General features: G+C 44.4%; 2 protein-coding genes across 8 annotated transcripts in view; both read left to right on the top strand.

The window, feature by feature from the left end:
• GGNBP2 (gametogenetin binding protein 2) overlaps positions 1 to 15,880 on the top strand; it is a 32,057-nt gene extending 16,177 nt beyond the window's left edge. For 4 of the 7 annotated variants that reach the window (XM_035026648.1, XM_035026652.1, XM_035026649.1 and 1 more), the window contains 10 exons: positions 9 to 134; positions 223 to 336; positions 7,080 to 7,289; positions 8,348 to 8,522; positions 9,732 to 9,926; positions 11,721 to 11,868; positions 12,670 to 12,795; positions 12,876 to 13,024; positions 13,744 to 13,992; positions 15,236 to 15,880. In XM_035026648.1, the coding sequence (XP_034882539.1) occupies positions 9 to 134; positions 223 to 336; positions 7,080 to 7,289; positions 8,348 to 8,522; positions 9,732 to 9,926; positions 11,721 to 11,868; positions 12,670 to 12,795; positions 12,876 to 13,024; positions 13,744 to 13,992; positions 15,236 to 15,439 (1,696 nt within the window). In that variant the 3' untranslated portion in view covers positions 15,440 to 15,880. The remainder of the gene's footprint in view (positions 1 to 8; positions 135 to 222; positions 337 to 7,079; positions 7,290 to 8,347; positions 8,523 to 9,731; positions 9,927 to 11,720; positions 11,869 to 12,669; positions 12,796 to 12,875; positions 13,025 to 13,743; positions 13,993 to 15,235) is intronic. The other 3 variants (XM_035026650.1, XM_035026655.1, XM_035026654.1) reach the window with 3 other exon arrangements.
• Positions 15,881 to 17,728: 1,848 nt separating this feature from the next.
• On the top strand, positions 17,729 to 25,998 carry DHRS11 (dehydrogenase/reductase 11). Its single transcript, XM_035027459.1, has 7 exons — positions 17,729 to 18,205; positions 20,832 to 21,041; positions 23,648 to 23,742; positions 24,154 to 24,283; positions 24,883 to 24,975; positions 25,178 to 25,243; positions 25,369 to 25,998. Exons 1-7 carry the CDS (start codon positions 17,729 to 17,731, stop codon positions 25,408 to 25,410), a joined length of 1,113 nt encoding a protein of 370 aa, XP_034883350.1. The 3' UTR covers positions 25,411 to 25,998.
• Positions 25,999 to 26,307: the final 309 nt, after the last annotated feature.

The raw sequence follows: 26,307 nt of genomic DNA, 5'->3' as shown, positions 1-26,307 counted from the left end.
TACTGCAGTGAAGGGAGCAGTAGCAGTGTCAGTTCAGAGAAGTTAAGTACAGATAAGAGAAGTAGTGAAGACCACAGGAAGGACAGCAAGTGTAGGATCATTTTCCATTATGGACCTTTCCAGGGAACAGCCAGGTAAAATCAAGCAATCCTTTACTCTGCCTTTTTTAATGTTTTACCCTTATCTATTCCTCCTTTCACTAGTATTTGTTTCTTTCTGCAGAGGTTGTTGGATGGACGTATGGGAACTAATGTCCCAAGAATGCAGGGATGAAGTAGTTTTAATTGACTCTAGTTGTCTTTTAGAAACACTAGAAACATATCTGCGAAAACACAGGTAAGTCTAAAGGTCATCACATTATAGTTGGAAGGTGCCTTAGTGCTCTCTCAGTCATCCAGATCGACCTGTTACCTCCTTCATATAACAGCACTCCAGTCTTCCCATTAATACCTGCTGCTGGGCAGAGCTTAATGTTAGGGTAAGCAGTTTCTTTATGGGATGACTCTCAGTGTTAGCCTTCTTGTGTTGAGCCGGCATCTCCTCTTTTTGTAATTTTTACCTCTTGGTTCCCGGCCAGTAAAGTGTACTTAATTGAGTAAAGTGTGCTTAATCACTTTGGAAACTCTATAGTGTTTCTTGTTTTTATGGTAGAAGCATTTCATGTTGTCATTTTCAAAATTAAAGTTTAAATTAGCAGCTTTCATTTAGTAATATTTTGAAAGATTTCTTCTATAATTGTCAAGACCTAAAAATAGAGTTGGAATTTGTGTGGTTCGTGTACTAAAAAAGTAACTTTTGGTTTTTCTTTTTAGAAAAATAGAATTTTTTAAGATTTTATTAGAGAGAGAGAGAGTGCACAAGCGGGGAGAGGGACAGTGGGAGAGGGAGAAGCAGCCTCCCCGGTAAACAAGAAGCCCAATGCGGGGCTCCATCCCAGGACCCTGGGATCATGATCTGAGCTGAAGGCAGATGCTTAACCGACTGAGCCACCCAGGTGCCCTACAAAGGAATTTTCTCTAAGTGTCATTAACATTTGGAAATTTGTAGGGAGGGAGAGTGCAGTAGGAAAGGAAACTGGTAAGGGAGCTATCTAGAGATGGTGTTCTTGCGGGGAGCTGTACTCTTTTAATATAAATTCATCAGTTATTTGGTATGTGATTGTGTGTTCGTTGATGTGGGACGTAAATATTTACTTTGGGGAAACTTCTAGAAAACATACGTGAATGATAAAAACTAGCATTATCAAGATTCGTGTTTATATGGCAATGAGCTAATGACTTAATCTGCATACTAAGTTTATTCAGTGTTTTTCTTTTTTCAGTTACAAACTTTCATGTTTATTTGCCTTTTTGGTTGATTATACCCAAGAGAGTAGAGAATATGTCAAATATTTGTAGTTTTGTTGGAGAGGGATTATACCGACAAAAAACATATTTAAATATGTAGGTCCATTATAGATTCCTTCCTCTTTCAATATGAATTGATCCTTATATTCAATATTAATTGGTCCATCCAAAAGATAACTTTTTGGGCTGATAAATTACTAGTTATAAGAGCTAATGTTTAGGAGTTTCCTATAATGGTTGTAGGTGCTTCCTGTATTTGGATGGCAGTATTTTATGCCTATAAGAAGGTGGAGTCTATTTGATAAATACCTGAAGGGTGGGGAGAAGTACGATTAAGAGAGATTGCTTTGGGGCGCCTGGGTGGCTCAGTTGGTTAAGCGACTGCCTTCGGCTCAGGTCATGATCCTGGACTCACAGGATCGAGTCCCGCATCGGGCTCCCTGCTCAACAGGGAGTCTGCTTCTCCCTCTGACCCTCCCCCCACTCATGTGCTCTCTCTCTCACTCTCTCTCTCAAATAAATAAATAAAATCTTTAAAAAAAAAAAAGATTGCTTTGAATCTGGGTTCTACTGATTATAATTTTGTACAAGTTACTTGACTTTTCTTTGCCTCCATTTTTTTCTTAAGACAAAAATAATGATAGTACTGATTAATTGTAGGATTAAATTTGTCATGGGGATAGACGATACACAGTCAGGCTTACTTAGAACAGTATCTGGCTGGGAATGCAAGCTGGTGCAGCCACTCTGGGAAGCAGTATGGAGGTTCCTCAAAAAGTTGAAAATAGAGCTACCCTACAACCTAGCAATTGTGCTACTGGGTATTTACCCCAAAAATACAAATGTAGTGATCTGAAGGGGCACCTGCACCCCCATGTTTATAGCAGCAGTGTTTACAATAGCCAAACTATGGAATAAACCCAGATGTCCATCAACATGAATGGATAAAGATGTGGTATATATACACACTGGAATATTACGCAGCCATCAAAAAAAAAAAAAAGAAATCTTGCCATTTGCAACGATGTGGATGGAACTAGAGGGTATTATGCTAAGTGAAATAAGTCAATCAGAGAAAGACAATTATGATACGCGGAATTTAAGAAACAAAGCAGAGGATCATAGGGGAAGAGAGTTAAAAATGAAACGAGATGAAACCAGAGAGGGAGACAAACTAGAGACTCAGTGTTAGGAAACACACTGAGGGTTACTGGAGGGAAAGGGGCTGGGGGGATGGGGTAGCTGGGTGATGGACATTGGGGAGGGTATGTGTTGTGGTGAGCGCTGGGTGTTGTGTAAGACTGATGAATCACAGACCTGTACCTCTGAAACAAATAATACATTATATGTTACTTAAAAATAATAATAATTAAAAATATATATAAATAAAATGTGAATATATATATAAAATTAAAAAAAAAGTATCTCGCACATAGTAAGCACAGTAGTGAATGTTTTCATGCCAGATTTGCAAGGTCTTGTTATTCCTATGTATCTAGTTCTTGTTTTAGGTCCAGTTTGAGTTTTTGAGGTCCGTATAATCAGCTGAAAATGATTTCTAAATGTCTGAATAATGGGGGCACCTGGGTGGCTCAGTCGGTTAAGTGTCTGCCTTCAGCTCAGGTCCTGGTCCCAGGGTCCTGGGATCGAGTCCCATATCGGGCTCCCTGCTCAGCAGGGAGTCTGTTTCTCCCTCTCCCCGTGTCTGCTGCTCCCCCTGCCTGTGCACGCGCGCACTCTCTCTCTCTGTCAAATAAAATCTTTAAGAAGAATGAGTAATGTACCTTTTTGGCAGTTCTGTTTTATTTAGTGGACTTTTCTGAGTACTTTATAATAAAGATTTGATGGGGAACTGGGGTGGCTCAGTCTGTTAAGTGTCCAATTCTTGATCTCAGCTCAGGTCTTGATCTCAGGGGTGTGAGTCCAGGCCCTGTGTTGGGCTCCATGCTGGGCGTAGAGCCTATGTATAATAAAGATTTGATAACACTAGCCAGTTAAGTATTATGGTAGTACATGATTAGAAATAAAGTGTTAAGAAACTGAAACCTCTGCCTTAAAAAATGTTTTTTACATTTATGTGCAAGGTTACTTTTGAAAACATGAAAAATCAGTTTCATTCTTACTGCTTCCATATAGTATTTTTAAATTGCTGTTTACTTATACTTATTATGATTATGTACAAAGATACATTAAACTGAGGATTTAAAGTAGTAAAATAAGGGCGCCTGGGTGGCTCAGTCGTTAAGCATCTGCCTTCAGCTCAGGACACGATTCCAGGGTCCTGGGATCGAGCCCCGCGTCGGGCTCCCTGCTCTGCAGGAAGCCTGCTTCTCCCTCTCCCACTCCCACTCCCCCTGCTTGTGTTCCTGCTCTCGCTATCTCTATCTCTGTCAAATAAATAAATAAAATCTTTTTAAAAAAAATTTAGTAAAATAAGGGGAAAATATTTCAAGTTTTATTATTGTTACTGTATGACATCTAACCATTTATTTACCTGAAAATGTAAACTTACCTTTTATAACCTGAAAACATGGAAGTATTTGTTATTTCTGCATCGAAGTCTTTCTTCTCCCCCTCAAGGGGAAGACTTTTTTTTTTTTATTGTGGTAAAAAAAACATAAGTTTACTTCTTAAACAGCTTTTAAGTAAACACTACATTACTATTCACTATGCACATTGTTGTACAGTAGATCTCTAGAATTTTTCATCTCGCATGATTGGAACTACACCCATTGAACAACAATTCCCCGTTAACCCCTTGACCCACGCCCTGGCAACCAGAGTTCTGTTTTCTGTTTTTATGAATTTGATTATTTTAGATAACTCTCATATGTGGAATCATTCGGTATTGGTCTTTTTGTGATTGGCTTATTTAACTTAGCATAAATCCGTGCTGTAGCATATGATGCAGAATTTTCTTCCTTTTTTAAAGCTCCGTAATAGTCCCATTTGTGTATATACCACATTCACCTATCAGTGGACATTTGGTTGTTGCCCCTACATCTTAGCTATTTGTAATGATACTACAATGAACATGAGTGTGCAGGTATCTCTTCTTTTGGCTATATACTCAAAAATGGGATTGCTGGATCATATGATAGATGATAGTTCTGTTTTCAGTTTTTTTTAGGAAATGCCATACTCTTTGCCATTATTGGCAGCACTATTTTACAGTTTCAGCAACAGCAGTGTCAAGGGTTCCAGTTTCTCTACATCTTTGCCAACACATGTTGTTTCCTATTTTTTTAATAGTGGCTATGCTAACAGGTATAAGGTAGTATCATGTGGTTTTGATTTGCATTTCCCTGATGATTAGTGATGTTGAGCAACTTTTCATATGCTTGTTAGCCGTTTGTATATCTTTGGAGAAGTGTCTATTCATACCTTTTGCCCAGTTTTTAATTTTTTTCGTTATTATTGAGTTGTAGGAGTTCTTTATAAATTCTGGATATTAACCACTTATGCAGTATATGGTTGCAAATATTTTCTCTCTGTGGTTGTCTTTCACTCTCTTGTTTCCTTTGCTACACAGATTTTTTTTTTTTAAGATTTTATTTATTTATTTGACAGAGACACAGCAAGAGAGGGAACACAAGCAGGAGGAATGGGAGGGGGAGAAGCAGGCTTCCCACTGAGCAGGGAGCCCGATGCGGGACTCGATCCCGGGACCCTGGGATCATGACCTGAGCCGAAGGCAGGCGCTTAACGACTGAGCCACCCAGGCGCCCCGCTACACAGAAGTTTTTAAGTTTGATGTAGTCTTATTTGTCTATTTGCTTTTGTTCCCTGTGCTTTTGATGTCCTATCCAAAAAATCATCACCTATTCATTGTCATGAAATTTTTCTTCCTGTATTTTCTTCTAAGAGTTTTGTAGTTTCAGGTCTTAATGTTTAGGTCTTTAATCCATTTTGTGTTAATTTTTGTATATTTCTGTGTTATTTGAAGCATTAGTGAAACTGATTTAACTTGTCAGCATTATTGCCTGTGTTTACTAAGTGGGTTTAGGGACTGTATTAACATATATTCATTTCAAGAAACATACTTAGAGGGGCGCCTGGGTGGCTCAGTCGTTAAGCATCTGCCTTCAGCTCAGGTCATGATCCCAGGATCCTGGGATCGAGCCCCACATCGGGCTCCCTGCTCCACGGGAAGCCTGCTTCTCCCTCTCCCATTCCCCCTGCTTGTGTTCCCTCTCTCGCTATGTCTCTCTCTGTCAAATAAATAAATAAATAAAATCTTTAAAAAAAAAAGAAACATACTTAGATGTGTGCATCAAACTAATGTGTGGCAGTATAAGGGTAAATGCAGTAGGAAGTGTAAATTGCAAATATAGGAACACGGGAAGGCTGAATTCTAGTTACAGGAATTGCAGAATGCGTCTTTAAGATGGACATGATTTAGGCAAATGGAGCAGGATCTGGAAAGGGGTGGGGAGGAAGCAGAAGAAACAAGACTTTGAAGTAGGGACACATCTGCTATGTTCACAGTAGTCCATTGTCTGTATGGTATGTGTACAGGAGCAGGGTAAATTGCCTAGGCAGGGGGAATTGGAAAGAAGACCTATAAGAGATGTAAGAAATAACTGATACCAGTTGGCTCCACGCCTAAAAGAGGATCTAAGAAGTTGGGAGTTAACTGAGGTTTTCTTCCTGGGTGACTGTATGAATGGTGGTGTTCTTAACAGGTTTGTAAGGGAACATTCATGTTGCCCTTGGTTTTGGAGAGGAAGTTTAACATGTTGCCTATTGTACATCTATGATGTCCCCGATTTTTCAGTATGGGTTTAGCCCTCAGGCAAAGGCAGAAGACTTGAACAAGAGCTGTAGAGGTGAGAAGTACACATGTTGGCTGAAGCCATTGGAATAGAAGAGGTCACCTAGAGAGATGAATTTAAACTAAAGAGATTGAAATTTCCTCATTCCACCACAGCTGATCTTCTCAGAGATGCAGTTATTAATTCTATGAGCCTAGCATTTTTATCAGACCAGGTTGTTTCTTGTTTCAGGAAATCAAAGCTAAAGAAACAAGGCTCTGTTTTTTTTCTGATTGAATAATGTTTGGTTTCTAAAAGAAAATGTCATCATCCTCTACATTCACACTCTCTTCTACACTTTTTTTCTCTTCTGCTTTTGCCGCTGAAATTTAGACTACATTTCTATGTATATATTGTCAATATTATGATTGTGTATTTTTTTTAAGAAGAAAATTTTTTGGAAGTTATTAGTAAACTAAAACTACATGTGCGACTTTCCTGTTCTTCTTGCCCCATTATCTAGTGAGGTGTTAAAATGTTGTAGCAAAATTTGGACCCAAGGTTTACTGATTGAAGATAGCTATTTTCAGAGGCTAAAAGGAGAGGGATTCTTTGAGTCACTGGTTTGTGGCCTCTTGTTTTATTTCCGACTTGTACAAATAGCTCTTGAGGTGGAGATACTCTAGTCCTTGGCAACTATTTTCTGGACGTATATTTTATGAATGAGCAGGTATATATCCATCTCATTCTTTTAGGTCCACATATCTCTCTCATTTAAGAATCATTTGCAAATGGAGATCTAGCTATACTCTAATCCCTAAATTTGTATTTCTCTTACATGTGTATGTTTTAAATGTGTGTTTGGAGGATTTTTTTTAATACTCCATATGGTAGGGGAGTGTCATTGTCTAGTACACTGTTAGTTTCATGAAATAATTACGCAGCAAGTTCTTAATTTTGAAGTTTTTCTTTTCAACAGGTTTTGCACTGATTGCAAAAATAAAGTCCTCCGAGCATACAATATCCTTATTGGTGAACTTGATTGCAGCAAAGAAAAGGGCTACTGTGCTGCACTTTATGAAGGTTTGCGGTGCTGTCCACACGAGCGGCACATACACGTTTGCTGTGAAACAGACTTCATTGCACATCTCTTGGGTCGTGCTGAGCCAGAGTTCGCAGGAGGGTATGAGTATGTAATTTGCTAGAATGGGCTATCTAGCGCTTTGCTTCATTTTATTACTGAAAGTTTATTTCCATCACCTTTTGCCTCAGTACATATGATATATGTATCAATTAAAGTGTGCCTGTAAAGATTTTGCTTTCTTTAAAGTATGCATTTCTTAATTGACTGAGTAAAAATAGGTAGGGAGAAAGTGTTGTGTTCATTTCAGCCCTCTGCTCCTTGTTGCTTGAAGTAGACAGGCTTTTTTTTGGCTTTCATTATTATAGATTATCATTTTCATTTGAAAATGATTAGAAGGGATTTTCCCCCCTCCATCCATGCATTTCCATGTTTAAATTTTGTTCATAATGATGGTTTTTGCATAGGAAGGAAGGTCTTTGCAGCAGGGGGTTAAATACTTTATTGACTGTAATTCATGAACTGTATATATTATTATTGAATTGCGTAAGAACCTAAAATTTTATCTCTGGCTTTATTATGAAAATAAAATTCAGAGAAAGTTGTTCTAGAATAAATTGAACCCATTTTTCTTTGTGTTTTGTATATCAGCTCTCATTTGAGTGCCTACTTTCTGCTAGGCATTTAGAACGTGAAGACTTATCACTGAAATTCTGTGAACACTTCTACTGAAGACTAGCCTGAAGGGCTTTTGTCCATGATTGAATCACGTTGGCATTTCTCCATTCCCCCTCAAAAAAAAAAAAAAAAAAGAAAGAAAGAAACAAGTAGGCATTTGTTATAATAGGTGAAAGGAGCTGTCATGCCTACCTCTGAGCTGGACACATATATGACTTCTCTGTGCCCAAAAAACCATCTCTTCAGGGCCAGTTCCTGAATTACCTTATTTTTAGCAATATTAGGACTGAGTTCTGCCTGCATGTGTATTTCTTATTGGTTATATACATGTGTGCTTGTATGTTTATGTGTATATTGAATTTGAATGTATAACTGGCTTGTTATTAGATATGCAAATTGTGTTTAAAACCTGAACTTAAGTCTTACCTGTCTTTTACTGTTACGGTAAAGGGTATTAGGAATTATGTGTGATTTATTCTCCTTTACAGGCGAAGAGAAAGGCATGCTAAGACAATAGATATAGCTCAAGAGGAAGTTCTGACCTGCTTGGGAATTCATCTTTATGAAAGACTGCATCGAATCTGGCAAAAACTACGAGCAGAGGAGCAAACATGGCAGATGCTTTTCTATCTTGGTGTTGATGCTTTACGAAAGAGTTTTGAGGTAAGAACGGTGGGCTGCTTCAGTGTCTAAGATTGCTTAGTCACATTATTAGACTGAATGTTAATATAAGCCACCAGTCTGATTTTGCCTCAGAGGCCTGTGATCCACTGATAGTGTAATGGATTTGGAGAGGTTCGGGAAGGAGAATTGGAATCTAGAAGTTGTTTGTGGGTTTTTCTTAGTTTTTTAATCCTCTTATTCTGCCAACTTTGTTTTTAGACTTTCTCAGAGTAGAAAACTGAAGTTGATGATTATTTAGCAAGATGGTGCTATCAAATATATCTAATGAAAAGTTAAAAGCAGTCCCAAAATAAGCAATAAAATTAGAAACCTTTAATGAGTCTCAGCTTGCCTGCTGATGTCCAGTAGCTTCTTTATATTGCTGTATTGGGTTTAGTGCTTATGATTTGGTGACTTTTTTTTTTTTTTTTTTTTTTTGGTTCTACTCTCAGCACATAAAATAATTGGCTAGTGAACATTTTGTTACATTCTAGGGCATGGTCGTAACCCTTTAACTGGGTCACAGATCCCTTTTGAGAAGAGTATGAAAGCTATAAACCCTTTTTTCAGAAGCCCATCCATGAGCTTAAACATTGTTCTGGGGAGTCTGAGGAGATTTGTACTAGTTCTTGCTGAACACATTTCTGTTTCTTTTCTCTCTGTATGTTTGTGACTTCAGAAACTAGATCATCTAATCAGGTTAAATAGTCTTCTCATTGTGTGAAGAAATTAATGTTTACTCGCTGCATTAAAAATTTTGAAATTTGAAACTAGAATATTGCTGGTTTGGAATAGGAGTGTGTATAAGTCTGGCTTTCCTGTAGGGATTAGTGGTATATTCACTTGCTGTGGATTTTAAGATGTCATCATTTAAAGTATTAAAATTGAAGATTCTTTATGGGGATGCCCTGTAGAATTGCAACATGAATTACCTGTCTGTGTGTGGTATCATTTAAAATTAGCAAGTGAGGGGGGCGGAAATTAGCAAGTGAGGGGCACCTGGGTGGCTCAGTCGGTTAAAGGTCTGACTCTTGATTTCAGCTCAGGTCTTGATCTCAGTCGGGGTCGCGAGTTCAAGCCCCGAGTTGGGCTCCATGCTGGGCATGGAGCCTACTTAAAAAAATAAAATAAAATTAGCAAATGAGAGTTTCCATGGAAAATAGAGGAAGTTTTGACCAATATTCATTCTCAACTTTGTTTTTATAATAGATGACTGTGGAAAAAGTACAGGGTATTAGCCGATTAGAACAACTTTGTGAAGAATTTTCAGAGGAGGAACGAGTAAGAGAACTCAAGCAAGAAAAGAAACGCCAAAAACGGAAGAATAGACGAAAAAATAAATGTGTATGTGATATTCCTACTCCCTTACAAGCAGCAGATGAAAAGGAAGTAAGCCAAGAGAAGGTAATATTCCTTAATTTTGACTCATAATTATGTAGTATTGCTTTTTGCTAGATTTTGGCATTTTTACTATGCTTTTCCAGAATGTGAGGAGCTGCAGCTTGTGTATTGGCTTTTTTCCTACTACAAAGCCAAAATTTTTAATGTCTTGTATTCATTTTATAATGTTCAGTAGTTATCTTTTTACCTGATCTTAGCATGTTGTTAGATCAAATGTGGAAAGTTAACTCCATGCATGACCTAGAGCAGTTCTTTTTGGCCTCAGGATCCCTTTGCATTCTTAAAAATTACAGTGCCCAATGTGCTTTTTGTTAAATTTACTGTATTAGAAATTAAAGTGGATAAATTTAAAATTACTAGTTTTTAAAAAATAATATAAGCCATATTATACGTTACCATGAATAACATTTTTTGAAAAATGTCACCGCCGCCCCCAAAAAAAGAAGTGAGAAGAGTGGCATTATTTTATATTTTTACAGATCTTTTTAATATTTGGTTTAAAAGGAATTAGATGGATTCTCATATCTGCTTCATTTAGTCTATTTCCATATGTTGCTTGGTTGAAGCATATGAAGAAAGTCTGGCCTCACACAGAAAAGGGAGGAATATTTTAATATAAACTTTTTCAGATAGTTGTGGCTATTCTTTGGCATTACAACTTAACAAGTGGTAGTTTCTTAAAGATTAGTTATGATGTGGAACCTGGCACCTGTCAATGACCTTTTCATAACTCAGTTAAATTAAAATCCATTATTCAGTCTTGCACTTTGAATAGATCTTTTACTCATGCATGATTCTGTAACATCATGCATTGGTCATTTGAAAGATACAGGTTTACTGAGTTATGCAGATCTTGCCAGATACTGACATTTCATTACATAACATCACATAATCATGTTAAAACCACTACTGATCTCATCAGAAAGGTCTTTAAGTATTGGGAAGCTTCAAGCTCATTGTGCTTGTGTATACAAGTTTTCAAAATTCTGATTGTGATTTGAAAGTTTGAATTTTATCACTGACAACAAATACTGTCCATTGTTTTCCTTGAGGTGATGGGCTGATTTCATTTTTGAGAAAATTTCTTTTAAGTGTCTGAGTCTGAATAACCACGGTTTGTCTCTCATGCTTTCAAGTAAAATTAATGTTCCAGGATAAAAAAACACCTAGTTCAGTTTATAACTCAAACAGTTGCTCAAGTGCTCTTCCTTGAGACAACCGTTGTACTTTGGTATGCAGCAAAAGTGCGTTAAGCGTACTTCCTGTTTGTCACATAGACTATTAAAAAGGCATCTACTCGTGAGTTGATACTTAATAAAAATATTTTTATTATCTTCACCAAAGAAATTCATAAGTGGAGTATCTACTTACTGATTTCTAAGAGTGCTTGACAAGTAAAGAATATAGTGACTGTTAGTACACTTGGATTGCCACTGCTTTGACTTGTGCTAAGTACCAGCAACTTTTCCCCACCATTGCTTTTGTACTGTCAGTGTAAGTGTCAGTACAGTGAAAAAGGCGATTCGCATCTTGGTATTCTGATGAAAATAGTTTTGACCTAGGAATCAGCAGTCTACACTTTGAGAACTACTCTCCTGGATTTTCCTGATACCGTTAACTCTTAACCTTGCTTTTAGTTGTTTCATAGTCTTGATCAGTGGGTTAGTGATTTTTTCATGAGAATAATTTTTTCAGTTGTTAACCTCTTAGCTCCTAATTAGTTGATGTTAAGGAAATTAAAATGTATCCATTATGAAGGTAAGACTTTTTACTATCCCTTAAAATTGGTCCTTAAAGGAAACAGACTTCATAGAAAACAGCTGCAAAGCCTGTGGCAGCACTGAAGATGGTAATGGTTGTGTAGAAGTCATTGTTACCAACGAAAATACGTCCTGTACCTGTCCTAGCAGCGGCAATCTCTTGGGGTCCCCTAAAATAAAGAAAGGTAACCAAATACAGTTATGTTTTTTCTTTTTTCTTTTTTTTTTTTTAAGATTGATTGATTTATTTTAGAGAGAGCACGAGCGGGAGGGGCAGAGAGGGAGAGAATATCCAGCAGACTCTGCACTGAGCGTGGAGCCTGACGTGGGACTTGATCCCACGACTCTGAGATCATGACCTGAGCTAAAACCAAGAGTCTGATGCTTAACTGACTGTGCCAGCCAGGTGCCCCTCTTTTTTCTTTTTTATGTAGGCTTCATGCTGCCTGTGGAGCTCCAACGTGGGGCTTGAACTCACGACCCTGAGATCAAGTCCTGAGCTGAGATCAAGAGGGCTTGATGCTCAACTGACTGAGCCACCCAGGCACCCCCACCCCCATATTCATTCTTTCTTTCTTTTTTTTAAGATGTAAGAGGTTTTTTGGGGCGCCTGGCTGGCTCAGGCGGTAGAACGTTCAACTCTTGGTCTCAGGGTTGTGAGTTCAAGTTCCACATTGGGGATAGGGATTACTTAAAAAAAAAACAAAACTTGAAAAAATTAGAAAATAAATAGAGGTTTTAGAGATCTTATAACTTAGACACTTAATATTTCCTTTTTCTTGGGGCACCTGGGTAGCTCAGTCAGTTATTAATTTGATGAAAACAAAACACCGTAAGCCCATAATCATGTTTTCATTATTTAATTTACTTTCTATTTTCAGTAAGCCATCAGTTTTGAAATTTTTCTGTAGTCTCCAGTTGGTTCACTCTTTGTGTAATGTATTTATTGGTATCTTAATTGTAACTCTCAACTGATTTATTCTCAGGCTTATCACCACACTGTAATGGTAGTGATTGTGGATATTCATCTAGCATGGAAGGGAGTGAAACAGGTTCTCGGGAGGGTTCGGATGTTGCCTGCACTGAAGGCATTTGTAATCACGATGAACACGGTAGGTTCAGATTAAGCTTCCCAATTACTTCTACTACACGGCTGATTTAAGCACATAAATGAGATTATTGATTTCTGCAGGTGATGACTCCTGTGTTCATCACTGTGAAGACAAAGAGGATGATGGTGATAGTTGTGTTGAATGTTGGGCAAATTCTGAAGAGAACAACACCAAAGGAAAAAATAAAAAGAAGAAAAAGAAAAGCAAGATGTTAAAATGTGATGAACATGTAAGTGTTATAATTCTTAAACCTTTGCTGTTGAGGGGAGAGCAACCTGTTTTCCTTGGAGTAGCAGCTTAGTTGCTAGTATTTATTATTATTTGAGAATGAGTACCTTTCGAATGCAGTTCCTATTGGTTGCTTTTCTTGTGAGGTTTGTATACATGTGTGTGTGATGTGGTCATTTGACCAGCAGTCCATGTGAGTCATAAATCCAATTCATTCTTTTCATAATACTTTTTTTTTAAGATTTTTTTTATTTGAGAGAGAGCAAGAGCACGAGTGAGGGGCAGAGGGAGAAGCAGGCTCCCCACCAAGCAGGGAGCTCGATGTGGGGCCTGATCCCAGGACCCTGGGACGATGACCTGAGCTGCAGGCAGACACTTAACCGAAAGAGCCACCCAGGCGCCCCACTTTTGTAATACTTTTAAATGAATTAGCTATGTAATCTCGAGCAGTTTGCTTGATATTAGTTGTTCCATCTTTGAGGAGAGAATAGTCCCTATCAGATTAAGTTCTGTGAAGATGAAATGAGATGATATTGATGGGTTAGCATAGCATCTGGTATGTTGTCAGCACCTGCTAAATGCCGGCACTGCTGTTACGCTACATTCCTTCTAAGAAGTTAACACACTCTTGGTTAACAGACTTTTTTTTCCCTTTCTTTAAAGAGCAATTGCTATTATTTCCTGCCTTTTTATCTGGGACATCCTTTGCTGTGCTTTCAGATCCAAAAGCTTGGAAGCTGTATTACAGATCCAGGTAATCGAGAGACCTCAGGAAATACCGTGCACACAGTGTTTCACCGCGACAAGACCAAAGATGCACATCCTGAAAGCTGTTGCAGTTCTGAGAAGGGTGGGCAGCCACTGCCTTGGTTTGAGCACAGGAAAAACGTACCACAGTTTGCAGAATCTACAGAACCGTCATTTGGTCCTGATTCCGGAAAAGGTGCCAAGAGCTTAGTTGAACTCCTTGTAAGTGAGGATATCTTATTGTGAATAACTGATTGCTCTTGGGGTAGATGTGGGAGGGGACAATATTTGAGAATTTAAAGGTGGGACTGGGGAGGCTTTTAAGAAATTAAGGGCAGTCTTTCATTATTTTTGATGACTTCATTTCTGTTCTTCCCCTCATGGCTTATGCAACTGCTCTAGAGCACATTTCCTTGTCCTCCTTTGTCTTCAAGGTAGGAGAGAATAGTTGGGAGAGGGGGATAGAGTTAGCATTATGTCCGGGAGTCTGCCTCCTTGAAGAGGGTTATTTGTAAGCAAACTGCCTTTCTGAGTGGCACTTTATAGTGGCCAGCCTTCCAGACCAGGAAAATATGTAGAATCTGAACTAGAGTCCACTCTTCTAGGTTACTTCCTTTCAGTTCATGTAAGATAAAAGCATAAGTGAACTTGGAAAATCTTTTATATTGACTCCAAGTCTTGATACTTCAGATCAGTTTTGCCTAATTCCAAGCAACCCAGCACATATTTGTGTGCGGCTTGGAGGAGGGGCAGAAAAGAGAAGGGTGGTATATCTTCTCTATAATAGTTCGGCTCCTAATGGAACCAACTCCTTTAGAATAGTTTTTTCTTTTTAACATGGTGGTTAAGTTTCATAAGTTGTTGTTTTTTTTTTTAAAGATTTTATTTATTTATTTGAGAGAGAGAGAATGAGAGAGAGCACATGAGAATGGGGAGGGTCAGAGGGAGAAGCAGACTCCCCGCCGAGCAGGGAGCCCGATGCGGGACTCGATCCAGGGACTCCAGGATCATGACCTGAGCCGAAGGCAGTCGCTTAACTAGCTGAGCCACCCAGGCGCCCCAAGTTTCATAAGTTTTAAAAAGGTTATATTTTACTTACTTTGTAGAGATAAAAGTTTCAACATAGGACCAGCTGATTAAAAACCAGATCAGTCTGGTTATTTAAAATTTGGGAACTAGTTGTACCATCTCTAATTAGTCATTTTTTAAGGCAAAGGCGTCTGTCAGGCTCATAGGTCTTCTAGGACAAATTATAGATCCAGAGTTTCAAACCGAGTTGAGTTGGATTTTATTCTTACTTAGTACTTTAATGACATGATGCTTGTTCTGTAAACAGTCCAAAGACTTATGTGACTAAATTGCAATTAAAAGGCTAGACTGCCTTAATTTTTAGCTGTCATCCATCGGTATAGTATTTCGCATTCTTAATTTAAATCATAATCTTAACTACTGCTTTAATTTGCAGGATGAGTCTGAATGTACTTCAGATGAGGAAATCTTTATCTCACAAGATGAAATACAGTCATTTATGGCTAATAACCAGTCTTTCTACAGCAATAGAGAACAATACCGACAGCATCTGAAGGAGAAATTTAATAAATACTGCCGCTTAAATGATCACAAGAGGCCCATTTGTAGTGGCTGGTTGACAACGGCTGGAGCAAATTAAATAAATAAAATAGCTCTGTCTTTCAATGAAACACTCAAGATGACTACTGCGCCTTCTCTTTCAAAAACTCTTAATTTAGTGACTTATGGCAAAATTTTACCTTAAATCAATGTGATTCTTTCTTGTTTTGGGAGACGGTGGAGGTAACCTCATTAGTTTGTTCTTTCTTCAGGCTTGTGTCTTTAGTTGCGTGGCTGCGCAGGCCTGCCATATGATTTAAGCCATCTCTCTTCATTAAATGTTTCTCTTCCTGTGAGACTTACTAAAGCAACTTAGTGGCAAAAAGTAATGTTGTACTTATACTTCTGTACAGAAATGACAATGAGCTGAATATATGGTTTTACAAAGTAGACATCCACTTGCGAAATGTTTGGATGTAATGTTAAAGCGCAATGTGCAAAATTTAAAATAAAGAATATTTATTAATATGCATAGTAAAAATTGGTGTACATGTTTCTACTTAATGTGTGGCAGTATTTTAATATTTGCCACTTTTGAACTCGGTACTTGGCCAGTGATGATGTCAGGATGAACTGCAAATGAGGATAGAGTTATAGATTGTTGAGGACAAAATTCTTCCCTTCACCGGAATTGACAGCCAAGAAAAGCAGTTTCCAGTCTTTTGTTTTGAAAGAATAAATGTGCTGCAATACCTTTAAATACTGGCTAGCTAGCATCTTTCTCATGACATTGTTAATTGCTATTACTAAAAATTCTCTGATAACTAACATAAAGCACCTTAAATTCAGAGATTCATAATTGAACTAGAAGAATGAAAACAGAACTTGGCAGAATTTCCATCAAGGGTTGCCTGAGAATTAATTACTCTGGCATGTAGACCTGGGACTAGAAGGCTGCACCCAGAGCTAACCACATTGCAGTCTGTAAGTGCATGCTCCTTATCTGGTTTCCAACAATAAAGTCACTATGGCATTACAGTTTACTGCTTCCATAAGCTGTCTGTGAGTACTGAAGGAGAGGGATTCCCCCAGGACTAGCATTTGGCTGCCATTTAAAAGGTTGAGTCAGTAGTAAACACATGTGCTTAGAGCTTTGTGTCTGCATGTTGCTAATACTTGGTGGGCAGCAGGCAAAGAGTGGGACAGTCAATACCTCTGTGCAGTGGGGATGGAGTGAATTTTATGGGCTCTCTACTATTTAATCAGATTTCAGGTGGATGACAGCAGAAGCTTAGATTTAATTTTTATAGATGGTGGCATTTCTTTGATATACCCCCTCATTTTTCAAATCTAAGTGTTTTATAGTGATGGGGCAGAAGTAAAATGAGTCTCTCTGACCTTTGTTCACTTTCATTCTGGAATCCAGGAAAAATGACTAAGGATCCCCACAGCCCTGGGCTCTGAGCCCAAACCTCACTTGACCATCTTTGCTGTCAAGTTCTCTCTTATCCCTGAAAGTAAGGGCTGGTCTTATTTTATTTTAATCTTTATCTTTGGGCGAAACACATGAGTACTTGGTGAATGAATAAACAAGCGCATTTACTGCTTATACCATTGCTTGCAGGGGAGGGATTCCTTAGGCAGAGGTGTTTTTTTCTTTGGAAGGATGGCTATATTAAGAATGCAGAGGAAAGGAAGGCAGTTTCCAGAGCTTTGATGGAACATCCTGAGAGGTCAGAGAGCAAAGTGAACTCTCCTCTGAGCAAAACCAATAACCCAAGAAGAGACAAAGGGGAGAATGGGGAGAAGGCAGTTGAGGAGCACATCCCCTGGCCTGACTGGACAGTGTGAAGTCCAGACCATGCTTCACCCCTTTCTGTCCGGTATAGTCCTTTATACAATGAAGGCTAATAAGTAGTATCTCAAAGGGCTGTTGTGCATATTTGTTAATATATTTAAAGTGCTTAAAAGTGCCCATTACACAGTAAGGGCTCAATAAATACTAGCTATTGCTTTAATCTTGGGCATACATAGTGATACTTTTGTCTCATTGGGAGTGGGAGGGTCTAGGACAGTTGGAGACAGTAGGCCAATGAACGTGTACTTGGGAATATTTCCATTCTTGAGTTCTCATTCTGGTAACACCGAGGGATCAGGTAGGGTTGAGAGTCTCTCAAGGGAACTGGGCGGTGATAGCTGAGACACAGCCTTTTCTGGGCTGAACCCTTCCCATCAGCCACTGGGGGGGCGGGAGTCACCTTAAGTGCCCGTAATTTCTCTTCCTGACCTTAGGGCTCCGGAACTGGGAAGGGAGACTGAACACGGAGCCGGGGTACGTGCAGCCTCGGGGCTGCAGCAAGCCCCCGCTAAACATCGGCTTCCCGCCCCTATGGGAAGCAGCCCCCGGGACTCTGCCGCGCCGGCGGGCGCCGCGGGAAGCCTGTTTTCCCACCTCCCGCCAGGCTTGGGGCGGGGCCGGAAGGGGCGGGTCACGGGGCGGGACGGCCAGGCCGGGGCCGTCCTCCGGCTGGATGGGGCGGGTGGCGGGGGTGCGGAGGGTGGAGCCCCCGCCGGGGCCCGGCAGAACGGAGGCGGGTTCAGGCGCGGCTCGGAGCGGGCAGATCGGCGGCTGCCGCTGCTGAGCCCCTGCGACCCTGGGCGGAGCTCCGCGATCCAACTGTCCGGCTCCCGGAGCGAGGTGGGCGGGCGGCTCGGGACCACCGCCAGGGCTGGCATGGAGCGGTGGCGGGACCGGCTGGCATTGGTGACAGGAGCTTCGGGGGGCATCGGCGCGGCTGTGGCCCGGGCCCTGGTCCAGCAGGGACTGAAGGTAGTGGGTTGTGCCCGCACCGTGGGCAACATCGAGGTAAGTTCCCGCCGGGGGGGAGGTCGTTCTGGGAGGCGCCGTTTCCGCCGGGGTAGGGTCTGGGGCGGGGCGGGGCGGGGGGGGGGGGGGTGGTGACCTGAGCCAGGCTGCGACCCTGTCCTCCCTTGCCCGCCACCCCAAGGCCATTTGCAACGGGATCAGAGTGGGAGGCTTAGATACCTAATAGGACGGGCCTCTCCCTTCCCTTTTATAAAGTCCCGTCTTTGAAGGAGCCCCTACCTACTCCTGACAGACTCTACTCCAGTGTACCAAATCTCTGACTCCTTGGCATCTTTCTCCCTGCCTATCTGCCTGCCCAGGTAGTCTGAGGAAAGGGGAAGCCAGGGAGAAGGAAAGAAAGCTTTCTGGCCTCAGGGGCTAAATTGGCTACTGGATTGTTTCCTCGAGTCCCCGGACCTCGCCCACAAAGCAGAGCAAAGTGGCTGGCCAGTCAGATGAACAGGGGCTAGAGGTTTTAATCATGATGATTTTTTACCCAGGACTGAGAGTGGTTTTGGGGTGGGAATGAAGTTTCTCAAAAGAGACTCGCCCTCTCCTTCCTCACCCCCAAATTTGAGGGTTAACCCTTACCCAGGGGGATATTTACAGATAGACCTTTCTCCAATTTCACTGTCCTAGGTGGGACTGAGTAGGTGAAATAAGGTGCAGAATATGTGAGCCCTGAGGGGACAAAGCAGTGTGGAACTGGAACTCCTGGTTTTTCTCTTAACCTGGGGTTGGGAGCCCCGAGATATGAGCACTAAGAGCTCAGAGAAAAATGAAATGAAGTTGGCCATGTTGTAAGAGGAGGGAAGAAGACGAGAAATTTCCATCATAGGTCATCTTTGGATTTGCTCCTGGCAGGAATCACTCTTGGGGTTTGGGCCAGTGCTTAGCAACAGGGCATTATTTTCACCATTGCTCAAAGTCCCTGCATAAGGAGGCCTTGTGTGGGGACAGAGGGAGAAGGTGTACCAGAAGGAGGGCTGTCCCCTCCCCTGCTGCTGACCAAAGGTACACTTTATAGCTGCCTAGATAGTCCCAAGGTCACCCCGCTATACCACTGCCCTACTCTACCCCTCCCTTTCTCCTAATCCGAGGAGCTCTGGGCCCAGCCCCAGCCTTGGAGCCTAGATGATCAGACCAGGACTTACACCACTGGATTCCTTAATTCTAAAGCCACTGTTGCCTTCTCTTTCCTACTCCCCCACCCCAAACTAGCCAGGAGAGGGGTCCCTGAGCTCCAAGGGGATCATCAGGTTGCTCACCCAGCCCCAGGATGACTCCTTTAATGAGATAAATGCCTGTGCTGTGAGGGGACAGACATGGTTTCAGGTCATTTCTAGGATAAATGAGGACAGGTGGGACAATGAGAAAGCAGTGACAGGGAGCAATAGGTCCCCCGGCCCTGCAATCTGGCTTTCCTGCGGGGATTTGAGTCTGGAGGTGGAAGGGAGAGTCCCAGGCTTCCTTAGTTTGCTCTTATTGATACTAAAGCAGAGTTTGAGTTCTGGCCTCCGACAGAGAGAAGCCCTATCTCCTGAAGTGGTTGTGAGTAGGTGAAAGGGGGTCAGCGGGGCCTTCTAAGTTCCAGAGGACCATACCTTTTGAACTCTTGGAGAGTTAAGGCAGAAAAGAATCTCTAGGTCACCTGATCCAGCCCTTTATTCCCATCTCGATTTGGGGAGGAAGGGGTTCGAGGCCAGGGCAGCTGGCCAAGCTGGCCTTCCTCTAGGGCACCTCCTACCCCCCAACTCTCTCCCTCCCACACATGTACGGTCACCTTCCCGAGGCTCAGGTGCCCAGTCACTGGCCTCCAAGGCCACACAGCTTGATTTCTTCCTGCTTCTGAATCTCCACGTCCCTTACAGCCACCTCCCAGTGGCTCTGCTTCCTCCAGTCTTTCTGTCTCAGGGCCCTCAGTGTGCTGAGGTCCCTGTTGATACACTGGGGCTGCAAGTCACCTGCCACCTGACTTGCCTCATCATATCCCCAGAAATTTGGGGGTAAAGGAGGGTACACTGTGGGACAGACGGAAAGAATCTGTCCTGACTTCCTCACCTTTCCTAGAGGTAGGGCGAGGGGAGACTGGCAGTTGGGCCCAACTCAAAAGCCACCCGGCTGCACTCTGTGGAGGGACGGGGACAGTTCAGACGTAGGCTCTCTGGGAGGGACTGGAGGAGGGAAGGGGAGAGGAGAGAATCCCAGAGTAACCAGCTTAGTGACTCATGGCACTGGTGGAAGAAGCATGGGGTGGGGTGAGAGGTACAATTTACCTGTGAGCAGAGCAGGGGTTCCCGTTGGAGGAGAGGCAGAAGAAAGAGAGGTCATGCTATGCCTAGGACTCCTGGCTCCCCTCTCCCTTTTCTGAACTGAAGACTCGAGTTTATCAGGGGATTCCTCCATTGATGATCTCAACTCGCCTGGGCCCCCCTCACTCAGGGGGTGCTCTTAATCCCCTGGACTTTGACCAAAGAGAACCAGTAGTCCCAACATCTATGTGGCTGGAAGGTGGCCGCCAAAGGAGTGAGTTCTGTGAGTGGTGACAGCGGAGGAAGGTTGTCTTGGGCGGGAAGGTGTGGGCATGAGCAGCTCACCCCAGTTAGCCCCCTGTTGGGTTTCATAGGAGCTGGCTGCCGAATGTAAGAGTGCAGGCTACCCCGGGACTTTGATCCCCCACAGATGTGACCTGTCCAGCGAGGAGGATATCCTCTCCATGTTCTCGGCCGTCCGATCTCAGCATAGCGGTGTGGACATCTGCATCAACAATGCTGGCTTGGCCCGGCCTGACACCCTGCTCTCAGGCAGTACCAGCGGCTGGAAGGACATGTTCAGTGTAAGGGCTGCAGGCCTGGAGGGTGGGGCTGGGGGGAGAGTAGGGGAGCCAGGGCTTTGTGAACCAGAGGGCTGCTCGGGGTAGGACATCCAGCAAGAGGGAGCTTTGGGTTCCTACCTGGGGCACCTTGACTCTCCCCTTGCTTCTTTCCCTACCAAAGGCATAGTGAGTGGATGAATGGCCATATCTTTTGTTCTCCTTTCCTTTGAGCCCCTTAAAGGGGCAGTTTTCTAAAGTCCAGGCTGATTTCCTTCTACTGGAAGAAAGACTGGTAGGGAAGAGAACTGTTTATTGAATGCCCTGCATGTTGGCACCATGCTGAGTGCTTGGGAACATGGTCTTACAGGAAGCAAAGGAACCAAGACACAGGAGATGAGGTTCTGACCCAGCCCTGCCAGTCACCCTGTGGCTTCAGGCAGGTGGTTACCCTCTATGAGCTGCAGTCTTGTCACATTTAATTGGGGTGAACACACCTATACCAAAAATATCTAGGGCCCAGGGTCCCCTGGGGCCAGGTCAATACCTCAGTGAGTGAGGTGGGTCAGGTGGAGTGTGCAGTAAATGGGGGAGCACACGGCCAAGTACAAGGGTGGCTGCTGATGTCCCGCATCGCTGCGGTAGGGCAGTGTGGGTCCAGTGTGGCCAGATCTTACAGTTTCTTTGAGAGGAGTGGAGAGCCTGGGTTTTTCTATGACATCCTACCCCTCCCATTTACCAAAACCTCAGCTCCACAAGGGGAAGGATTTTTTTTTTAATTTTTTTTTAAAGATTTTATTTATTTATTTGAGAGAGAGAGAATGAGAGACAGCACGAGAGGGAAGAGGGTCAGAGGGAGAAGCAGACCCCTTGCTGAGCAGGGAGCCCTATGCGGGACTCGATCCCCGGACTCCAGGATCAGACCTGAGCCGAAGGCAGTCGCTTAACCAACTGAGCCACCCAGGCACCCGGGAAGGATTTTTTTTTTAATAAAGATTTTTTATTTATTCATTTGACAGAGATGGAGAAAGCGAGTGAGAGGACGAGCAGAGGGGAGGGGCAGAGGGAGAGGGAGAAGCAGACTTCCTGCTGAGCAGGGAGCCTGATGCGGGGCTCGATCCCAGGACCCTGGGATCATGACCTGAGCCGAAGGCAGATGCCTAACCAACTGAGCCACCCAGGCACCCTAGGGCAAGGATTTTTGTCTGGTTTATTCTCTGTTGTATAGCCTCAGCCCATAATAGATATCCAGTAGATACTCAGTAGATATTTTTTGAGTGAATGAAACCTTCCAGTACATGTTGGGAATGAATTGGAAGTGTTTTAAAATTTTGTATGGGCCAAACACAGCCTTGTTTTCAACCTGTAGACTATATTATGGGGCAATATTAGGGTATAAAAGTATTCTGAGAAGTTGAAAGCAGTGTTTGCATGGGGATGCGTCTTTTCCCACAATTGATTTAGCACCAAAGGTGCTTGGGCCTGCGAATGAACAATGAACGTTGAAACAGTGAGCCTGAAAATGAGGCACTACCCTGTGCTCAGAGAGCCTTTTGGGAGATCTGAGTTGTGGTCCTCACCTGCAGTAAGTGGGTCACTAAACCTGGACCGCAACTTCCACATTTGTAAAATGAGGGACTTATATCGAATCCTTAAGACCTTTTCACTAAGAGGACCAGAAACAGGGCTGAAAGCCCACAAATGCTGAGGCAGGTTCATGCCGAGAGTGTTCTGTACCGATGCCTGGCTCTGAACCCTGATAAAGAGAAACATCTAATGTACTGGCTGGTCTTGTTTCTTCTCGGGAGGAGAGACAGGAGGACCTGCTGAAAGCTCTGTCTCTGCTTGTCCTCATGGGGGAGGGGTGGGGCTCGGTGGTAGCTTTAGAGCTGAGATACTTCTTCAGGCCTTTGTTCCTTGGAGGGTGGGGATTTGGGGTCACCTCTGGCAGAAGCCAAGGAAGACAGAAAGCCCCCATGTGCTTGGGAGCTCCCCTGCCATCCTGTGACCAGTTAACCCCACCCCCTAAAAAGTCTCTGTGCCTAGTCTTGTAGATGGAACAGAGGGTAAAGGAAGGCACGGAAGGAAAGAAGGTCAGGATTCTCTGCTTATAGTTGCTGGGGAGGGGATGGGAAGGCAGCAGAGAGTACTCGGTAGGGTGGGGAGAGGCTAGGGTCTGTGCTTGAGGAGAGAGATTTTTAAAGCCATCTTAGGAAGGATTTTAGGCTTTTTAGAGAGAGCAGGGCCAGGGACGCTGACCCAGAGAAGAGTAGGGTGTTTGGGGACGAAAAGGAGATGGTTCTCTAAGGCAGACGTTCTATTGTTTGCCGAGGAGACAGCCAAGACAGGGAGGTTCCGTGGACATGGATAGGTTTGGGGGTTTTCCGTTCCTGTTTACAGAAACTGGGGGAGGAGGGGGTTCACCCAGGGAGAGGAGCTACCTACCACTACTGTCAGCTGGGGCTGGTGGCTTTCGGGGGAGGCAAGGTGCCCTGGAGCCATTGGTGGTCTCTGATGGGACCTGGACACTGTTTTATTCCACCTGCCCTGGGCGGGGGCTGCTCTGTGGTCTGTTACCTGCTCAGATGGGCCCAAGCTGGAGACACCCCATTGCCCTCCCCGGCCTGCAGGTGAACGTGCTGGCCCTCAGCATCTGCACGCGGGAGGCCTACCAGTCCATGAAGGAACGCAAGGTGGATGACGGGCATATCATTAACATCAACAGGTGAGGCAGGTGGCCAAGGGCTAAAGCTCAGACCACCACTCACCCACCAAGCTGGGCGACCATGCTGAGTGATCTGTTGCAGCTCATTTGACCTCTTTGGAGGTCCATTTCATTGGTGGTAAAGTAGGGATTTAATACCTGGTTAGCAGCCAAATGGCCCAGTTATGGGTGAGGGAAAGAATAGGGCATATCGAGTGCCAGGCCCTAGTTGGACTTGCAGAGGGCGCAGGGCTTGCAGGAGCCGCCTGAATCACAGAAGCTACCTCGGTGGGCCCCCAGGATGGCCTCCAGAGGTCCCGCTGAGCAGGCTTCCGTGGGGCATCCGGGTGGCAGGGCTGACTGGTGCAGCAGGGGACACGGCTGCTCTCAGCAGCTTCACTCTCTTCTTTCCCCTTCTCTCCCTCCACCCAGCATGTCTGGTCACCAAGTGTCACCCCACTCCGTGATCCATTTCTATAGTGCTACCAAGTATGCTGTCACTGCACTGACAGAGGGACTGAGGCAAGAGCTTCGGGAGGCCCAGACCCACATCCGAGCCACGGTGAGGGTGCGGCCTGGTCCTGGGGCCGGGGGCGGGGGGCAGGGTGGGCACAGGCCCTCCCCACCCCCTACGCACGCTGGTCAGGGTGTGCTGCTGGGAGCTTGAGGGCACAGGGCCCCTGGGCTCTGCCGCTGCTTGCATGAGCCTGCCCAGTCCTTGCCTGGGAGTGGGGGTGGCTGACGGGAAAGGGAACACAGTGGGTGAGACTGAGGGAAAGCAAGGGGTGTGGGAAAGCCTGGCTGGAAACCCGGACTCTGGGCTCTTTCCTGGAAGGCCGCAGGACCCTGGGCAGCTCACTCAGCCCCTCCAAGCCTCAGCCTTCTCACTCATAAAATGGAGACAGTGACCCCTACCTGGCTATGACATTTTAAGGGACACTGTCGTAAAACCCTTACCGGAGAAGGGCTCTGTAGGTGGCGGGTGTCACTGCGATCATCGCAGCTTTGGGAGGACGGGGTGGTTGCTGGACATGGGGCAACCATCACCGGGAAGCAGGGGGCCCCGCCGTCTCCATCCTGCCCTCCCCAAAGCCTGGCCTCTGATTGGGGTGGAGGTGGGGCTTGGCTCGGCCCCTGAGCAGGCCCTCTCTGTTGGTCCAGTGCATCTCTCCAGAAGTGGTGGAGACACAATTCGCCTTCAAGCTCCATGACAAGGACCCTGAGAAGGCAGCTGCCACCTATGAATGCATAAAGGTGGGGCCTCCCTCTGGGATGGCTGAGCCACTCACCCCCTACGTAAAGGCAGAGGGAACCCTGGCCTTTGGACTACACCCTTCTAGCCAGCCTGTCGCCCCTCCTGGAGGGCTGGGGTGGGGATGAAGATGCTAGAGAGGACATTAGAGGTGGGAGGTCCATTCTGCCCTCACCTCACCCCCTTTCCTCCGGTGCTCTCCAGTGTCTCAAGCCCGAGGATGTGGCCGAGGCTGTCATCTATGTCCTCAGCACCCCTCCACACGTCCAGGTGAGTCTGGCCTTGACTGCCCACCCCCTGGAGGAGGCCAGCCATCCTCAGAGGAGGACAGCAGGGAGGCCTTAGGGGGGTGGGGACAACGTCCTGGCCGCCTCAAGCCTTGTGCCTTCCAGCAGATTGGAGATATCCAGATGAGGCCCACGGAGCACGTGATCTAGTTTCCTGTGGGGAGCTCGGCCTTCCCTCCCCGCCCCTCGCAGCTTGGCTCCTGCCTCTGGATTTTAGGTGTTGATTTCTGGACTCCTGGATTCTGCTTCCTCTCCCCACCCCACCAGGGGCTAAAAAATTTGTTTGAAGTTTTTATATCTTATCAAATCGTTTCCATCACAAATAGGAACAGTGGGCTGGGAAGAGGAGGTGGTGTCCCTGATTATTTTACCTGTTAACTCATTCTCAGTCCCCTTCTTAGGCTCCTTGGCCTTTGTTTGCTCTCTTCCGTCTCTTCCTTTTGACCTGGGGAAGGGACTGTGGCCAAAAGGGGGGCTCCCCCTGTCCCTCAGGAAGGAGGTGGCAGAGAGAAGCCCTCACCTTCCATCTGAATGGTAATCCAAGGCTCCAGGCTTCCTCCTCTCCCTGCCCTACTGCCCCATTGCCCCTTCACTTCCCCCATCCCAGTTCTCCAGCCCAGTCTTGGCTTCTCGGCTCCCCCAGGGGTCATCACTCCACTGACTATGGCAGCTGAATACCAGGGCCTGCCTCCCAAGTGGATTTCACTGTGATAATTAAAAAAGAAAAATTGCAACAACTTCAGGAGTGTCTTTCAGTTCTTCCTCCTTTTCCGTGATCAGGGGCGGTTGTGGGTGGATTTGGGGCATCACTCCTGGAGTGTGGATGACCTTAGGTAGCAGATGTGGGTTTGGGTTGGGTCTTGAAAATGGGTCGTAGTTTGCCAGCCAGGAAAGAGGACAACAGTGGAGACGAGGGTGGGAGGCTGGCTGTGCAGGCAGTGGTGTGGGAACAGCACGGAACATAGTGCGGAGCTGTGCGGGGCTGGAAAAGAAGTTCCTGCCTGGATCACCGGAGGTCTGAGTGCTGAGCCAGGAGACTGCCCATTA

This window comes from Mirounga leonina, unplaced genomic scaffold (genome assembly GCF_011800145.1).
Source record: "Mirounga leonina isolate KUSES-001 unplaced genomic scaffold, KU_Mleo_1.0 Mir_200, whole genome shotgun sequence".
Taxonomy (NCBI): Eukaryota; Metazoa; Chordata; class Mammalia; order Carnivora; family Phocidae; genus Mirounga; species Mirounga leonina.
The sequence above is the reverse complement of the archived record's forward strand: the minus strand, read 5'-3'. Positions and strand labels throughout refer to the sequence as shown.

What these genes read in the sequence shown, in the direction of transcription:
- DHRS11 (XM_035027459.1), top strand. Translation starts at nt 17,729, where the DNA reads ATGGGAAGCAGCCCCCGGGACTCTGCCGCGCCGGCGGGCGCCGCGGGA. An exon ending in GCACCGTGGGCAACATCGAG is followed by an intron (nt 18,206 to 20,831) that starts GTAAGTTCCCGC and finishes TGGGTTTCATAG; the next exon opens with GAGCTGGCTGCCGAATGTAA. An exon ending in GCTGGAAGGACATGTTCAGT is followed by an intron (nt 21,042 to 23,647) that starts GTAAGGGCTGCA and finishes CCCGGCCTGCAG; the next exon opens with GTGAACGTGCTGGCCCTCAG.